This window comes from Pieris rapae, chromosome 15 (assembly GCF_905147795.1).
Source record: "Pieris rapae chromosome 15, ilPieRapa1.1, whole genome shotgun sequence".
Taxonomy (NCBI): Eukaryota; Metazoa; Arthropoda; class Insecta; order Lepidoptera; family Pieridae; genus Pieris; species Pieris rapae.
The window spans coordinates 8890406-8906251 of NC_059523.1; the positions used below are offsets into that span (position 1 = coordinate 8890406).

The 15846-nt window shown below is 33.0% G+C and overlaps 3 protein-coding genes across 4 annotated transcripts; 1 reads left to right on the forward strand and 2 right to left on the reverse strand.

The window, feature by feature from the left end:
- Positions 1–1173: 1173 nt before the first annotated feature.
- On the reverse strand, positions 1174–8976 carry LOC110997644 (spliceosome-associated protein CWC27 homolog). 2 transcript variants are annotated; one of them, XM_022265887.2, is made up of 10 exons: positions 8593–8968; positions 8310–8418; positions 7978–8078; positions 7603–7753; positions 7170–7359; positions 6327–6457; positions 5482–5725; positions 5175–5366; positions 2111–2227; positions 1174–1346 (listed from the first exon to the last, which is right to left on the reverse strand). In XM_022265887.2, exons 1-10 carry the CDS (start codon positions 8632–8634, stop codon positions 1190–1192), a joined length of 1434 nt encoding a protein of 477 aa, XP_022121579.2. In that variant the 5' UTR covers positions 8635–8968; the 3' UTR covers positions 1174–1189. The 2 variants fall into 2 exon arrangements, with proteins under 2 accessions (XP_022121579.2, XP_045487301.1); XM_045631345.1 differs by lacking the exons at positions 1174–1346; positions 2111–2227 and adding an exon at positions 3133–4274 and having other exon boundaries at positions 8593–8976.
- Positions 8977–9087: 111 nt separating this feature from the next.
- Positions 9088–10914, forward strand: LOC110997645. Its single transcript, XM_022265888.2, has one exon. The coding sequence runs from the start codon at positions 9679–9681 to the stop codon at positions 10717–10719; it is 1041 nt and encodes a 346-aa protein (XP_022121580.2). The 5' UTR covers positions 9088–9678; the 3' UTR covers positions 10720–10914.
- Positions 10915–12441: 1527 nt separating this feature from the next.
- On the reverse strand, positions 12442–14680 carry LOC110997655 (aldehyde dehydrogenase X, mitochondrial-like). Its single transcript, XM_045631518.1, has 7 exons — positions 14605–14680; positions 14336–14523; positions 14117–14219; positions 13824–14001; positions 13301–13469; positions 12736–12893; positions 12442–12520 (listed from the first exon to the last, which is right to left on the reverse strand). The coding sequence occupies exons 1-7, from the start codon at positions 14678–14680 to the stop codon at positions 12442–12444; spliced, it is 951 nt and encodes a 316-aa protein (XP_045487474.1).
- Positions 14681–15846: the final 1166 nt, after the last annotated feature.

The window sequence follows — 15846 nt, forward strand, 5'->3', positions numbered from 1 at the left end:
AGATGCGACCTAAGGCATGCTATGAATGTCAAAAACGTTTACAAAACGGACATTGAAAGGAGGAATTTGGGTTCACCCATTATACAAAACTAGCGATCCGCCCCGGCTTCGCACGGGTGCAATGCTGATACTAAATACACTACAGAAAATCTGTGAACGTTGTATATAAAAATGTGGGTTATCCATAAGAGATATACATATACCATCACGGACTTTTCTGTAGACCTTTTTAATGTGTACAATACTTAGTACATTATTTTGTTAAAACTCGTAGAGTTCAGCCTGCGTTTGCAATGTCAGCGGAAAAATGTAATTATTTACGACATCACATTAGAAACCTCAAAAATAACAGTACTTCTCCACTATTTAATGGATGTTATTATACATATAAACCTTCCTCTTGAATCACTCTATCTATTTAAAAAAACAGCATGAAAATCCGTTGCGTAGTTTCAAAGATTTAAGCATACAAAGGGACATAGGGACAGAGAAAGTGACTTTGTTTTATAATATGTAGTGATGATAGCTTGTTTCCAACTATCCGAATAATCAGTTTACAGCAAACTGAGTCACTACGCCCGGCGAACAACCAATCGCCGCCGCCGAATGGAACCGGTTTTGGTGGGAGTCGGCCGCTCACTAATATAGTCGGCGCTAGCAAATTGTGAACACTCCATTTGAAATATATGGAAGGGCGTACTAAACGCCGCTAACTCACTCGGCGGCTAACAGTTTGCCTACTGGGGACGCAGCCTTAGTGATTTTAAAATTTGGCGGCACACTAAGAAAAAGATAAAAATTATTTGCTTACGTCATAAAAAGTTATAAACTAAATTTTAAACATGTAAAATAAACACAGGATTAATTCAAGCTTATAATAAAAAAAAATTTGATACAATTTAATAATATTTACATCATTATAATATATATTCAAGATTTGGCGGCACACATAAGTGCCGCGGAAACGGAATCACTACCCTATTCAATAAAAAATGGCAACAATCTTTGTAGTCTAAATTTGTAGTCTAGTAACTTAATATTATTTCTGTGTTTCTGTAACAGAAACACAGAAATAATGGCAGGCAAAATTACTATCGAAAATCAGGGCATTAAAAATCATATTTCTATTTCTCTTAGCATAAATCGGACATCATAATGATAATTAAAAACAAATAAAAGTGAAAATGCTTTATTTCTTATTCTTCTTCTCGGACTTCGCTTTCTCTCTTTTCCTCTTATTGAGTGGGTTCCGTGGATCATAAATATCGAACCAATCATCGCTTTTCGTTGACGCATCTTTCGCTAAAACGGCCCCTTTTTCCTTAAAACGTAATGTATGGCTCATCCTGGAAAGCGTATACATATATATATACTAGCAGACTCGGCCAAGCGCTGCTGTGTCTAAGGTATTTGTAATATTACATAGTAGTAAACTATTCAAAGGAAACGGTAGGAGAACTTATGTGAAAGGTAGATAGCTTATGTGAAACGTTGGTACTTTTAACACAGCGCCATCTGTTAGAATTCTATCAAATAATAAACAAATATTTGCAATAAAATAATATTGCGGGTATAAATTGAGATGAAAGCTCTCTTAAGTTAGATCAAACTGCACACGATGTGCAAATTTGATTGATATCGGTTCAGTAGCAGTCCATCGCGGACAAACATCGTGACAGGAGATTTATATATTAAGATACATATTTTTTTACTAAATAGCTGAACCAATAATATAGTATTTAAATAATTTGCTTTGGTCTATGAAAAAAATGTGAGCCGTCACGGGACGACTGGCAGATGTGAAACATCGACATTATTTCGTAAAAGTAATATGCAGAAAAGTTCAGACTAGTAGGAACTAATAGGAACTAAATATGTCATAATGATAAAATAAAATATTACGATTTTTTTCCAGATAACGATGACTATTTGTTGAATAAACATTATTTTCATTAAATATTTTTAATGTGAAATTTACTACTGCATTTAGACTGTATATCATACAGCGTGGCGACGCGTCGCCACGGCATGCGTCGCCACGCCAGAAATCGGTTTTACGTGCGGCTATAGATGTTTCACATCAAAAAGTTTATTTCTCTTATTTGCTTACCATTCATCAGTATTTACATCCTCATCATTAGTCGATTCCTCTGGCATCTGACCTTTTTCTTTAATTGCGTGAAGCTTGTCCTTGAATTTAGCCAACAGCTTCAATGTAAAATCTTCCCTGAAACAAATTTAAACTGTATCCACACAATAACAGCAAAATGGGCGAGCCTACAAACCGGGAAGTCTTTATTACATAGTATAAAACAAAGTAGCTTTCTCTGTCCCTATACCTCTATGTATGCTTAAATCTTGATAACTACGCAACGAATTCTAATGCGTTTTTTTAATAGATAGAGTGGTTGAAGAGGAAGGTTTATATGTATAATAACGTCCATTAAAATAGCAACGAAATACTATTATCTAGCCTCACTTCAATTATATTATTGCACTAGATACTGCAACGCTTACATTCATATAGGGAAACCTTTTTTTGGAAAGATAATATACGGTTGCCGGCTTCTTTGTTCGGGAGTATTTGCAACTGAATTATCTTTGATTTATAAGTAGCACAAATATAGGCCATTAGCAGTAGACAGAATGACGGTCTTCCCACTGATTGGGTTGTATAAATCACTAGCGGTTAGGATAAATTGGTTGGCGCATCAGTGCATTGCAATGATTGCGAAATCGCCTAAAGAAGGCAAGAGATTGGAGTCTGCCAATGACTCCGCATTGACGTAATTTTTTTTTATTATTTTTCTATAGAAAATAAACCGAGGATTCAGGAAGGAACTAGTAATAAAACATCATGTTAGAGTAATGAATATACATTTTTTCAAATGTTATGTCAAAACTTTGTGACACTTTTATTGATAGCCGACATAATTCTTTAAATTCTGTTAAGAAAAAATCAAAGAAAAAAGATAAATGGTAAAATATAGAGGTGGCTATACCACAAAAAAAACCTTAATTTTGTACAACTTATACTCATATTAAGAAATATTAACCAATTTTTGTATGGATTCATTAGCAAATCTCTTATAATAATAAAGTTTAAACATAATTTCACTGATTTGGTTTTTATCACAGAATAATTAAAAATTAGCCATCCTTAACATATACACATTTTGTTCTGTATATGTTTTAACAATAATCTTTGTAGTCTTAACATATAAATATCAAATCAATGTCTACAAAATTTTGTAAAAACTATTTTTATAGCGTAAGTATGGAGTTTCTTGCTCCATATGAAACTACCTTTTGGAAGGAAGTCCTTTTTTAAATTCCCTAATTGCCTAATTCAAATAAATGCTTTGACTTTGAAATTTAAATATTAAGGTTGAAGTATTTATATATATCAATCATCATCAATTTCTTCAGAGCTATTAAGAATCGCTTCATCCCAGGGCCCGTATTTATTATCCTTGTATTTCTGCCATTTCACATACATAAACGGACAATAAACACACAATACGGACACAAAAAACATAAAATAACACATCAAAATACACGAAAGGCTATATAAAGCCACCAGAGTCAAAATTAAAATAATAAAAAACAAAAATACAAACAATGTCGAATGAAGATATACTTTAAAAAATCTAGGACTCAAAACGAAAAATTTGACAGATATAGTTAAAAGAACGAACGCGTCAAATGGCGTATTCAACCTCGAAACGAGACAGACAGACGCAAAAATTGCCGCATTTATCGATAACGATTTCGAAACAAACGCCGCGGGGACGTCATAGTCAAAAAACATCAGATGTAGCAGCATCATGATAACTGCCCATGCGTAAATAGTGTCTGTGCTGACCGTATCTGTCAGTGTGTGCAGAATAGGAGAAAGAATATAACCTAAAACTATATACACCAACACAACCTTGAAATGTATTAAGATATCACGTTCCACGCACACATATAAACCGTAGCACGCACACATAATCAAAACCGACGCGTAGATCACTGTGTATGTGTGAATCCACTTATTGTACATATACGTGTATAGTATAGCGTACAGCACACATATACACAATCGGAGGGCAACACGAAATGAGCCTTTCACAGCTTGTAATAAAGTCACCTTTTCTATAAAAATATTTTTTCTCAAATGCTCCAAGAATTTTGAGTCGGTGTAATTGTCTGGGTAATCTCGATTCTCATATAAATTCTTCACCCACGGTTTCTTTTTCATCGGTTTTCGTGTTAATTTCGAACGTCTGGTTCTGAAAAGACGTATTGCCTCTTAGTATCGAGTATGTGTCGACGCCTTTTAGATTTCACTTTACTTTATATTCCCATTTGATATGGGACTTAAACTCGCGATTTTTATGGATTATGGATTATCCGGAGCTGGATATATTCGGTAATGGGCTGATCGGTTTTAAACAAAGCATTGTTAAGTGCCTATACATAACCTAATACCATTTTGACGACTTTTTTTTTGCTTTCCAAAAAATCCTTTTTTTTATCTTAGATTTAGAGACTAAAGAGTTTGTAACATATACCGTAGAATTAGTTTACCACAACACATGACAATGTCTATTATTAGAGTTGAGAGAGAAGTTGGTTTTTGAGCGTATTTTCAAAGAATTTCAACCTCTGAAGAAAAAGATAAATTTGGAACATAATATGGTACATAAGATGTACAGAAATTTACTACCTCGAACAAAAACAAACAAAATCGTCGAGAGCGGTACCGCTATTGGTAGTAATACGTCATCGAAGTTTTACATGGAAAATCATTTTGAACTATCTTGTACGTATTTAAGAATGAATGTTTGCAACGAATAAGCTAAAACTATTGGACCAATTGCAAAACCCCTTTATCCCAACTAAATTTCTGAATAAGGCTATAATTATGCAATATTTAAAAAAAAGTCCAGACGTACGTGTATTGGGGACGCGTACACGACGTCAACACGTACATCAAAACGCATTTTGACGTACACAAGTCGGACTTAAGCAAGTGTCGTCTAAATCTTACATTTAAAATTCTAGCCACACCCATGCTACCTGTCTAACGTGTTTGACTTAGTCTATTTGTGTGTTAATATATTCAAAACAAAATAATTTCACAAATTTTGAATAATCGTAGATTTAGAATAATATTTATAATGAAATACCTGGCAGCCCCCTTTTTCGGTAGCGTCTCCTTCATTTTTTTATATTTGTCCTGCTCTTGCACAAATTGCTGATACATCTCGTTATCTTCAATAGTCTTTTCTTTCGTCTCTTTCTCTACCTCTTGCGGCTTTTCTTCTTTGGGGGGACGCATCTCTTTTCTAAGCTGTTTTATTTCGCTGCGGATTCGATCTCTAAAAAACAGAAAAGATGTTATAGAATGTCTGAAATAAGTTTATTCTTTTAATAGAAATATCATTTGAATCGGAGCGATATAAAAGTGTGTTTAAGTATGATAAATGTTCTCACCTCTCTTTTTTCCTCTCCATATCTCTCTCTTTCCCCAAGTAGTATTCTCCGTCACTATTACTATCTCTTTTCTCTGTATCACTATCTTCTTTCCTCTTTTTGCTATCTCTATCCTCAGGACTTCTATCTCTTTTGCTCAGCTTATCCCGTATACTAGAAACAGCAACCGCTGTTTCTTCTTTCTTCTTGTCAATCTCTTGTTTTGATTGTTGCTCCATCTCTTTGTCTTGTTCCAACTCTAATTCTGAAATGGGGTTTTGGAAAAAACTAAATTGTTTCGAGTCACAAATTGTCATTTCCTTGTGAAACTGTGATGAAACGATATTAGAAGATATCGATAAATTAATTTAAACTTAGTTAAAGATGTTTTTTTTTAGTATCCATCCATTGCCCTTGTAAAAAGTTAATTTATTTATTAAAGAAATACATACATTAACCGCAGACTATGCCAATACGATAATGTCGAGAAAAATAAAATAAATTAAAGTTATAATATAAGACACATAATACACACAATATCACTCTGTGAATTTACTTTGCGAAGATATAAATATGTCTATAGTGTTGGAGATAGCATTCAATACATTTTTTTTTGTTAGGTGTGTTTAAGATAGCAAATTAATTAGAAGTACCCTGTCTACCACTAGTCCCAGGCCCTTTTATCAACTAGATAATCACTAACTTTATAGTAAGCCTTTTTACACAGCTTTTCTTTTATACATTTCTTAAATTTATTAAAAGGCAGAGATAAAAGAGCCTCTGGGATTTTATTAAAGAAGAAGCAATACTTGAACATTTCCTAAATTGTTTAATAATACCATAATATAAACAATTGATATTCTTACCGGCGGCCGTTTTGCTGCTAAGCTTTGGGTCTGATAGCAAGTCATGCGTTGACTTTGGCTTGCCACGGTACTCCATTGCCTCGCCTTCTTCCTCCTCTGCCTCCTCCCCAAAGGATAGGAGGCCAAAATTCCTGTAAATTGTGAACTTATATGCCCAAGGCAAGTGGGTATCTACTGGGTTAAGGTTAGCTACCATAAACCTAACAATGGTTTTTTAACCGACTTTAAATAAAACGAAGGATAATTTCAACTTGAATTTTTTTCTATGGTAAGGTAATGAGAAAACAAGTTTTCATTTCTATTTGAAGATGAAATAGAGTAAAAACTGTCTTATGTCGTTATATTTTATGAAATGTTTTAAGTTTAAGATGAAAATATTTTGCAGTTTAGTTTAGTTACTCAATTTTAGTTAATTAGCCTCGGTACTCTTAGCAGGATTGCACTGGCTTTAGTGTTATTAGTGTTAGGTTTTATGATATAAATAAATAAATTTAATTATTTAAATTTATTTATTTAAACCACATTCCTTATATTTCAACACTGCCTAAATTATATATAATCATGAACAGTACTCCACATGGACACCTAAATATAAAAACTTTTTTGTTTTTGTATGCTATTTATATGTACTTAAATTGCTCATTGGCTTGAATTGGGCCAATTTAAAAGGAATCACTTGAACAATCTACCTGGATATAACTTTTTTGTAGTTTTGTAGCCCCCGACAAATGTACTATCCTATTTTTTTATTTAATTACAACTAGTAGTTACTGAAATAAGTTGGTTTAATGCAATAAACAAACACTTCATCAACAAATGTTAAAACAAGGAAATATTACGTACTTGACCCCCTGCCTCTCTTTCTTTTTTTTCTTTTTTGGCTCATCCACTATTTTCTCAGTCACACGCGGTATAATGTCAGTAAAAGGGTTGATTTGAACTGTAGTTCCAGTTATCTTATGTGGATGTTCTGGCTTTTCATCTGGGCCTATTAGACCTTCCGTCAGTTTAAGCACATTGTATATTGAGTCACCTGAAAAAGCAATATGAACAAGTAAAACACCAAATACATTTTAAATCGTAAGCCATTTAAAGTATATGAACTAGTCTTATAATTTAGGTAATTAATAAATATATCTACAATAAACTAAGATTAGTTTATTACTCTTAATACAACAGGCTTATTTTCTCAGTCTAATAAGAATCCAACATCAATGTCGATTTTACTATCACAGTATGTTGCTATAAACAATGAAATAAAATATATGCTACTAACCAATTACTTTGCCAAATATAGTATGCTTATTCTGCAATTCGGGTGTGGCGGCTAAAGTAAAGAAAAACTGAGATCCATTGTCATTCTTGCCAGCATTGGCCATCGCCACCAGCCCACGCCTGTTGAAACGAAGTCGAGAATGGAATTCATCCTGAAATAATAAAAAAAAAATCAATTATCTTACAAATATGACATTGATGAATTAATAAACATTTATTTTTATATACAACCTTATTTACTAAATCACAATTGGGAATTCAAACAATTCAGTCAATAAGATCACGTCCTAAAACTAAATTACTGTTGAATGGCAAGCTGTTTACTGAAAAGTTTAATAACATTTATAGAATATAATTAACAAACAACAAAGCTAACCTTAAATGGTTCACCATAGATAGACTCTCCCCCTGTACCATCACCATTAGGGTCTCCGCCCTGAACTATGAAATCAGGAACCACTCTGTGAAATATTGTACCTGGAAAAGATTAATGTAAGAAATTCAAAGCTTATACAGAATTTTACAAACAAATAAATGTTTTAAAATTATAAATCTATTTAAAAAAATATATCTACACTACAAGAATTAAGTTTATATAAATCTTAAATATTTAACTGCCTCAGAATCACTACCAATCTAGTTATTCTGAATAAATATAGAGATAACACACCTCTAATATTGGAGTAAATACTAAAACTATGTTGTTACCATTATAGTATCCTTCCATACATAGTTGTATGAAATTCCTGCATGCTTTTGGAGTTTCTTTTGTCCATAATTCTATGTCTATATCACCAACTGTTGTCTTTAACAGCACCTATAATATGGATTTATTTAATTAAGTCAAAATTACTGAGTAGTTTCTTAATAGATTAATTTAATAATGTTTGTAATGTAAGTACACAAACTTACTCTATATTTTTTTAGGTTCTACTTGTGCTGAATGGGATTATATGATATGTGTGGAATACTTTTTTAATAATGTTCTTACCTTTCCAAGTGCTGGAGGTTCTTGAATATAAATATTACTCATATTTGAATACTTTTGCCTATACACAAAACAAAATATACTTGCAAGATATTTTTGTAGATACAGCAATTAGTGTAATTTTGTCATTGTAAACTTTCATCGTTTAAAGAGTAGATATTGGCCATTTCTTCTCTCAATTATCAAATCTGAATATTAAAGTCACAAATCTTTAGTTTATAAGTTTTAAATAATTATCATAATGAATGAATTAATAAAACCATTAATATTTGAGGTATTTTTGCTTGATAGTAAATATAATACTAAATACTGTTAAATAGTAAATACAGATTAACCAGAGTGCTATAAAATTTCAACTTTCGGGTAGGTATGCTTCAACAGTGAGTGACGAGTGTTGCTGTCAAGACCAAAGTGTCATAACTCATAATATAGTCATTGACATAGTGGTAAAGTATTTCAAGTTAAAACAATTTACATGTTATTCTGAAACTTGCAATTAATATTCTTAAATCTAACTGTTGACCTACATTACGCTTTAATTGTTGTGGAAAAAATCATATATAATTGACGGTTAATATTCACAGAAAAAGATCACTCAGAAGGTTTGCATCGTTAAACTTTCGTTATGGATGTTAGTATTGTAAATTAATAATGGCCTAATAACATAATTAAGTTAATTTGTATATTTAAAACTTATTAACAAATTGCGACACTATATTGTTACCTACTCTGTTTTCGATTTATTTTTGTGTCACATATGGAAGTTTCTTTGGGGAGAAAAGAAAATATTGCACTTATCTGTAAGGTGTTATGTATTCTCTTTTATTTAAATTTACCCTTATAAATAGTAATTAAATTATTCGTGCAAGCTTATGACTATATTGAGCAATATTTCTTGACTTCAGTATCTGTCGGTCGGTCGCTTAGTCATCACTGCAATCTCGTTTCATTAAATACTTATCTTTATTGATAAAATATACCATTTATATAAAGCAGAAATTAAGTTAACAGTGAACAGACAATATATGTAAATATTTTCTAAAAAATTTTACTTGACTTTCGCTTCTCATTGTGTTTACGTTGTGAATAATGGGTATACATTGTGAAATAAACCTTAAGTCGCCGCGAAATGGTGTGTTTTTATCTGGCAGTGTGATCACAGGAGAAATAAAGTACGCAGTGGATGAGGTAACTTCACTAAAACAAGTTACATTGTCTCTTAAAGGTATTGGTACATTACGTATGAAAAAGAGATCGGCATCACGCCGTCGCCACGATAAGTCCAAAGTTATATACCGCACGGCGAAGTATGTAAACATAAAGCAAGTTCTTTTAAATAAAGATGATGGCGATGGTAATTTGGAGATTGGATCGTATACGACGCCATTTAAATTTGAAATACCTGAACGTATACCATCATCTGCCGACATATTTCGGAAACAGGGCAACCACACATTGAGATACAAGGTTGAATATTTTATTTCAATGAAATTCGAGAAAACAGCATTTTTCTCTTTTACAAAACGGTTCAGAAAAGATATAATAGTATTAGCTGATATTATACCGACGTTGCCACGGGACGCGATGATTTTTGGGGAGAGGAAAACACTATTTCAACCATTCTCTAGTACAGAATCTATAGTTGATTTGAAGTCGACAATTTTGTCTTCAGTCGTCCGAGCAGGCGACACTGTTCAATTCGAATATGAAATAGCTAACAATAGCCATGTGACAGTGAAGTCAGTCGAAACAAAGCTAATTGAATTGGTCAAGTCAAAAAAGAGTAGAAGTCATATAACATTTATAAAAAGTGTCGATGGTACAGATTCAAAATCTGGAAGTATCGAAAATGGAAAATCTCAGCAAATGATTACTGATATTAGAGTACCAGAGGATGTGTTAACAATTAGTGCTTGTAATTTAGCAGAGAGGAGTTATGCCGTTCTTATAACAGTGGAGCTACCGATTCCGCATATGAACTTTGAGCTGACAATCCCAGTAGAAATAATGTTGAAATCAGATAGTGCTGTTGAAATCTCTGGTGAGGATGCACCACCGTCATACTGGGATGTTATGTGTGAAGATAAGAAAGAATTAGAAATGAATAAAGATGATTTAGATGGTGAATGATTTATTCGACAAAGGATCAATTTGAGGAAAAGTTGATTTAAAATCCTATTAAACCTCTTTTCATAATAGGATATATTTAAAGTTGAACTTTTGATAACTAAATGTTTATCGTGAAACACGTTTATACTAGTATTAACGATATTATTTATAAGATTTTGTTACGTCGAAATTATGATATAAATATTCTGAAAGGCCGTTTTTGTTTTTATTTTTAATAATATTAAATCGGAATAATATGATAATATAATGTACAATCTCGTTATGGTTGTACAATCGAAAGTATTCTGCTACACATAATAGCGTGCAAATTTGTCTTAATTTTACATAACATAGCAAATATCTACTTAAAATGAAACTCACTCATGAAAACTGAAACGTATGTTGTACCGATAGTTATAGGCATAACAGGAATAGTATCAAAACGTATTAATAATTATCTTCAACAATTAATAGTCTAAAGACATGACCGTCCTCCAAAACAGTCCGCAATTTACCTCTCAACTATAACTAACAAAATGCTAGATACTGTATTCCTTGATAGATCCAAAGTAAACTCTTACAGGATATTAACATTGTGACCTTTATTAATTCCCAAGGTTTACGTAGGAGTACAGGCACCGTTCATTCGAACGCGAGCCTTTTTCGCGATTATAACGGGTTAAAAGTATTGATCCGGAGCAGGATATGTTCATAGTGGACTAATCAATTTTAAAGAAAGGATTGTGGAGTGTCTATATCATACCTAATCTGCTGTTTGCTGGTAATTTTTATGCAAAAATGCTAGGATTTTATTTTTATTTTATTGTGTTTTATTGGCAACTACCTACCAAAAACCTTAAGGCGTTTTTCATTTTCTAAACATTTTCCGTGTAACTAAGGTACATAAGTTACCAAATAGTTCTAAATTTGAAATTCAAAAAATGTTTTCATTAGCAACGTTCCGTACTGGCTAGTTCTAAACATTTTCAGTGTTACCCACGTATTCTATTTAATAATTCAATGAAAAGCTTCTGCCATATCATATATTTTAAGTTTAGATAACCTACACTTTATGATTAAATATAATTCAAGAAATTAAAGATGATAAAATATTATGATTCCTCCACGGTAAAAATCCAAATCTATTTAAATTCTTAAATATTACAGTTTCTGATTAATGTATTTTTATCTTTTAATTTTCAGTTTAGTTAGTTCAGTTCAGATCTAACATGAATATTATATGCCCTTCATGGGCAATGTAATTTTGTATTTCTGTGTAGTTTATCATTTACAGATTATTGTTTGAAATGTTAATATTAATCTTATAATAAAAAAAAAACGACAAAACTTAGAGAACAAAAATAGTTTTTATTAAATATGAAATATCAATATTTAAAAAATAACGAAAATGCGAGAATATCGTATCGAAATTAAACGACTGGTTTCTTTGGTAGACTGATTGTAACTGTCTTGTTTTCTAAGTACTGCAGGATACCGTATTCACCGTACGTGGAATGTTGAAGACATATTTTAACAGCAAGCTTGACCCTGCTAGATGTTAAGCGCACAAAAAGCCGGAACAATTTCTTTAAAAAATAGCACTTTTTCTAAATGCTTAATGACTAATTTTGGTATGTAAATTTTAATTAGATCTGTAGAAATTGATACTAGCACACTTTTTACCACCTATAATTATTTACCACAGTGCAGTGTAATTATAGTATATACTTAATATGGTTTTACTTACAATTCGCGGCCTATACCGGACTCCCTGAATCCACCGAACGGCGCCTGCGCAACGATATGCTCGTATGTGTTTACCCTGTAATATTATTTATTCAATTTACATAGGAATCTTCTTCATACAGTGTCATTTCATTTTGGAGGTTGACGATCATCATGGCTACTTTAATTTTGGCTGCCGCGCTTCTTTCTACATTAGGTAATAATGTGTTGATAAAAAATCAACAAGTCTTAGGTTGATAAGGAATTTTACTAGAACGAGATTAAGTCAAAAACTTAAATAATAGTACTTACCAAACACTTCCGGCACGTACATGCTTGGCGAAAGCTAAAGCGGTAGTGACGTCATTGGTGATGACACCAGCGCCCAAGCCATAGTTGGAATCATTAGCACGATCTACCACTTCCTCAAAGGTCTCGAATTTCAGAATACTCTGGACTGGCCCGAAGATCTGAGATAAAACCGTACTTGATAAAAATTAAATTTACTTTCGTATGTTGCGTTCTTACTGATGACAAAAATTCTTGTCTATTTTATAAGAGGATTTAATACTAATCATAACTTCAGTCGACTTTAGTTAGTTTTTCTTAGTAAGATTATTGTATGAATATAACAAAAGCAGTTTGACGTTCATAAATTATTCATCGTGAACAGAATCCTCAATACAGCAGCGTTGAAATTTAAATATTTTTGTATCACTACTTATTGCGCCTCATAAATTCATATGTCCACCAGTTCTTTTCATTTAATTTATCAGTTTTTTTAAATAATACAATAAGGTTAAATACTTTCTCTTTTAGTATAGATACATATTATCATTTCATCTCCTTCATTAGTCTTCTTTTAATCGATAGTTACCTCTTCCCTGGCAATTGTCATGTTGTCCGTGACGTCAGCAAACACAGTGGGTTGAACGAAGAAACCGACTTTGCCGTGGCGTCCGCCTGCAGCCACACAACGAGCACCTTCCTTCTTACCAGCCTCTATGTAACCTATCACTTTGGTGAAGATGTCTGTATCGATCTGTAACATGAAAAAACATAATAATCATAAAGAAAGTCAGACGTATTAGAAATTAAAGAAATGGTAATGGAAATACGAACCTGAGTAAAGGTTAATAAAATCGACACTTATTATTAGAAGTATGGAGGAAAAGTGATATTCTTCTTTTGATCCAAAGAGGGGATCCTTCTAACCTGAACTAATTCAACCACTAACTGGCTTGAAGGCCCCCGTGGCTAAGGTCCAGCTGTCCAAGCTGTATATATCGTTAGCGGTCGAGGCTTTGTCAATGATTGTAACCGTAGAAAGTAGGCATCGCTTCAGAAAGATGCAAGAAGAACAAATACGTTATAAAAATAATAAATCGTCAAGTAACAGTGGTGCTTGTTGAACATTCCCGAAAGGATTCCCTACAGTCCTCTTCTTAGCGATTTCAGCGGATTTAGCAACGAATTTGTCGTAGATTCCAGACTGAACAAAGGTCCTTGTTCCAGCTACGCAGCATTGACCTCCGTTGGTGAATGCGGCACGGTGGGCAATGTCTGCAGCATTTTCCACTGTATCAAAATAGTACACGTTCACTACAGCTCACAAGACGTTTAGAATTAATTGTTTCGTGTGTGAATTAACAGAATACAAAAAGGTAGTCAAATTAAAAAATAGAATACCCACCGTCAGCGTCATTGAAAATGACCAAAGGACTCTTTCCACCAAGCTCAAGAGTGACTCTCTTAAGGTTCACAGCCGTGGCACCTTTCATGATGATCCGACCGACCTATAGGCGTTATAAAATTATTAGATACACAATACACCCCACGCCAATACACCTTATTTCCTAAGTTGAAAAAGTTGTTGTGCTGTATATAATATTGCATTCTTAGTAAGCCTTACCTCTGTCGATCCAGTAAAAGCCATCTTGTCTAGACGTGGGTGGTTGGTGAGGGCAGTTCCAACGGTCGGGCCATAACCGGTGATAACATTTACAACTCCAGCAGGAATACCAGCTTCCTTTATGAGCGCAGCCATCGCGAGTGCCGTTAGAGGTGTTTGCTCTGCAGCCTTTATGATCACGGTGCATCCTAAAAGAATTCAATTAAAATCCAATTCTATATTAAATAATCTCGTAACAAATGTGGCATCAGTAATAGAAATGAACTCACCGGCAGCTAAAGCAGGAGATTTTCCATACGAACATAGGAATGGGGTAGTTCCAGGGAAGAACTTGTCCACAAACATGAATCAAACAAACTTGTCCATTTGAATGCTACATTATCACTGATTAATGTAGGTTATTTTAATTGCAAGAGAAAAATAAGGTACGTACTAAAACTACAATTTTACTCAGGATGTAAAAAAATGCCTATTAAATATATTTCAACAAACAAATGTTCCACAATATTAAAGAACATTTCAATATCTACAAATTTATTTTAAACAATAAATGCCCGTGCAGAGAAGGGGCGGGCCGCTAGTCAAGCATATATTATATATAATACAATCAAAACCGACGATATCGCTTAGCCATACCGATTATATTATTGCCCAAAATCAAAGGCCCCGACTGAATTAGATACTTAATAATAACGTCATCGGCTATTAGCTATCGGTTTTTACGAACAAATATCCTGTCTGTCGTTATAACAAAAATGTGACGTAGTATATTATAGTTTTTGTACATTAAATTAAGGTGATATTAAGGCGATCGAGAAAGAAGTGGGTTGAATGATTTCCACCAGGACCTAAAAATTTGACAAAATCTTCAGAAAAAATTTAACGCTCAAAGGTTGCCCTTAAAAATGGGTAGTTAATGTTAATAAATGTAAATGTTAAATCGTTTGCCAATTATTCCCCAGTCCAAATAATTGCATTACACCTCGTTCTTTCATTGCTCGCAGCTGCTTGAACAGTTGAGCGTTAGAGACGGACGCGGAAGCGACAGCCGCAGGAAACCATGCTGCAGAATATTGTCGGATAAGTGGCATTTCCAAATATTTTAGGATATAAAATATCCCTTAATTAGCCCGGGAATGTCCAGATAAGTTCTAAATAATCTATATATTACTTATAAGTAGTATTTTTGCGTTTCACAACTGTCAGATAGTCATGAAACGTGAAGTTTTATCTTTTGAATATTTATGTGTTGCATAGCTAGTTGTACCTTTATCCATACATTGTGAAACAGGCCTTTATAATCAGAAATTAAAATAAACATTTAATTCTTTTTTTATATAAAAAATTTTAAAAGACCATTTGCAATTTGTATTTCTCTAATAAGTTAAGTTAGTAACTTGCCGTCAGCCGTTTGAAGTTATTGTTTTTTGCACAGCTATAAGCCTAATAGTATTAATGTAATGACATTCATTAAATTTTAATGGGCATTTCATTTATGATTTCTACATTCA

Excerpts from the sequence above, each read along its gene's own strand:
- LOC110997645 (XM_022265888.2), top strand. The coding sequence starts at position 9,679 with ATGGGTATACATTGTGAAATAAACCTTAAGTCGCCGCGAAATGGTGTG.
- LOC110997655 (XM_045631518.1), bottom strand. The coding sequence starts at position 14,680 with ATGTTTGTGGACAAGTTCTTCCCTGGAACTACCCCATTCCTATGTTCG. Across the intron at positions 14,002-14,116 it reads CATTTTCAATGACGCTGACG|TGGAAAATGCTGCAGACATT; the intron begins GTGGGTATTCTA and ends ATTTTGATACAG. Across the intron at positions 13,470-13,823 it reads GGGAATGTTCAACAAGCACC|ACAGATCGATACAGACATCT; the intron begins ACTGTTACTTGA and ends TTTTTTCATGTT.
- LOC110997644 (XM_045631345.1), bottom strand. The coding sequence starts at position 8,634 with ATGAGTAATATTTATATTCAAGAACCTCCAGCACTTGGAAAG. Across the intron at positions 7,360-7,602 it reads TATATTTGGCAAAGTAATTG|GTGACTCAATATACAATGTG; the intron begins GTTAGTAGCATA and ends TTGCTTTTTCAG. Across the intron at positions 5,367-5,481 it reads ATGGAGAGGAAAAAAGAGAG|AGATCGAATCCGCAGCGAAA; the intron begins GTGAGAACATTT and ends TCTGTTTTTTAG.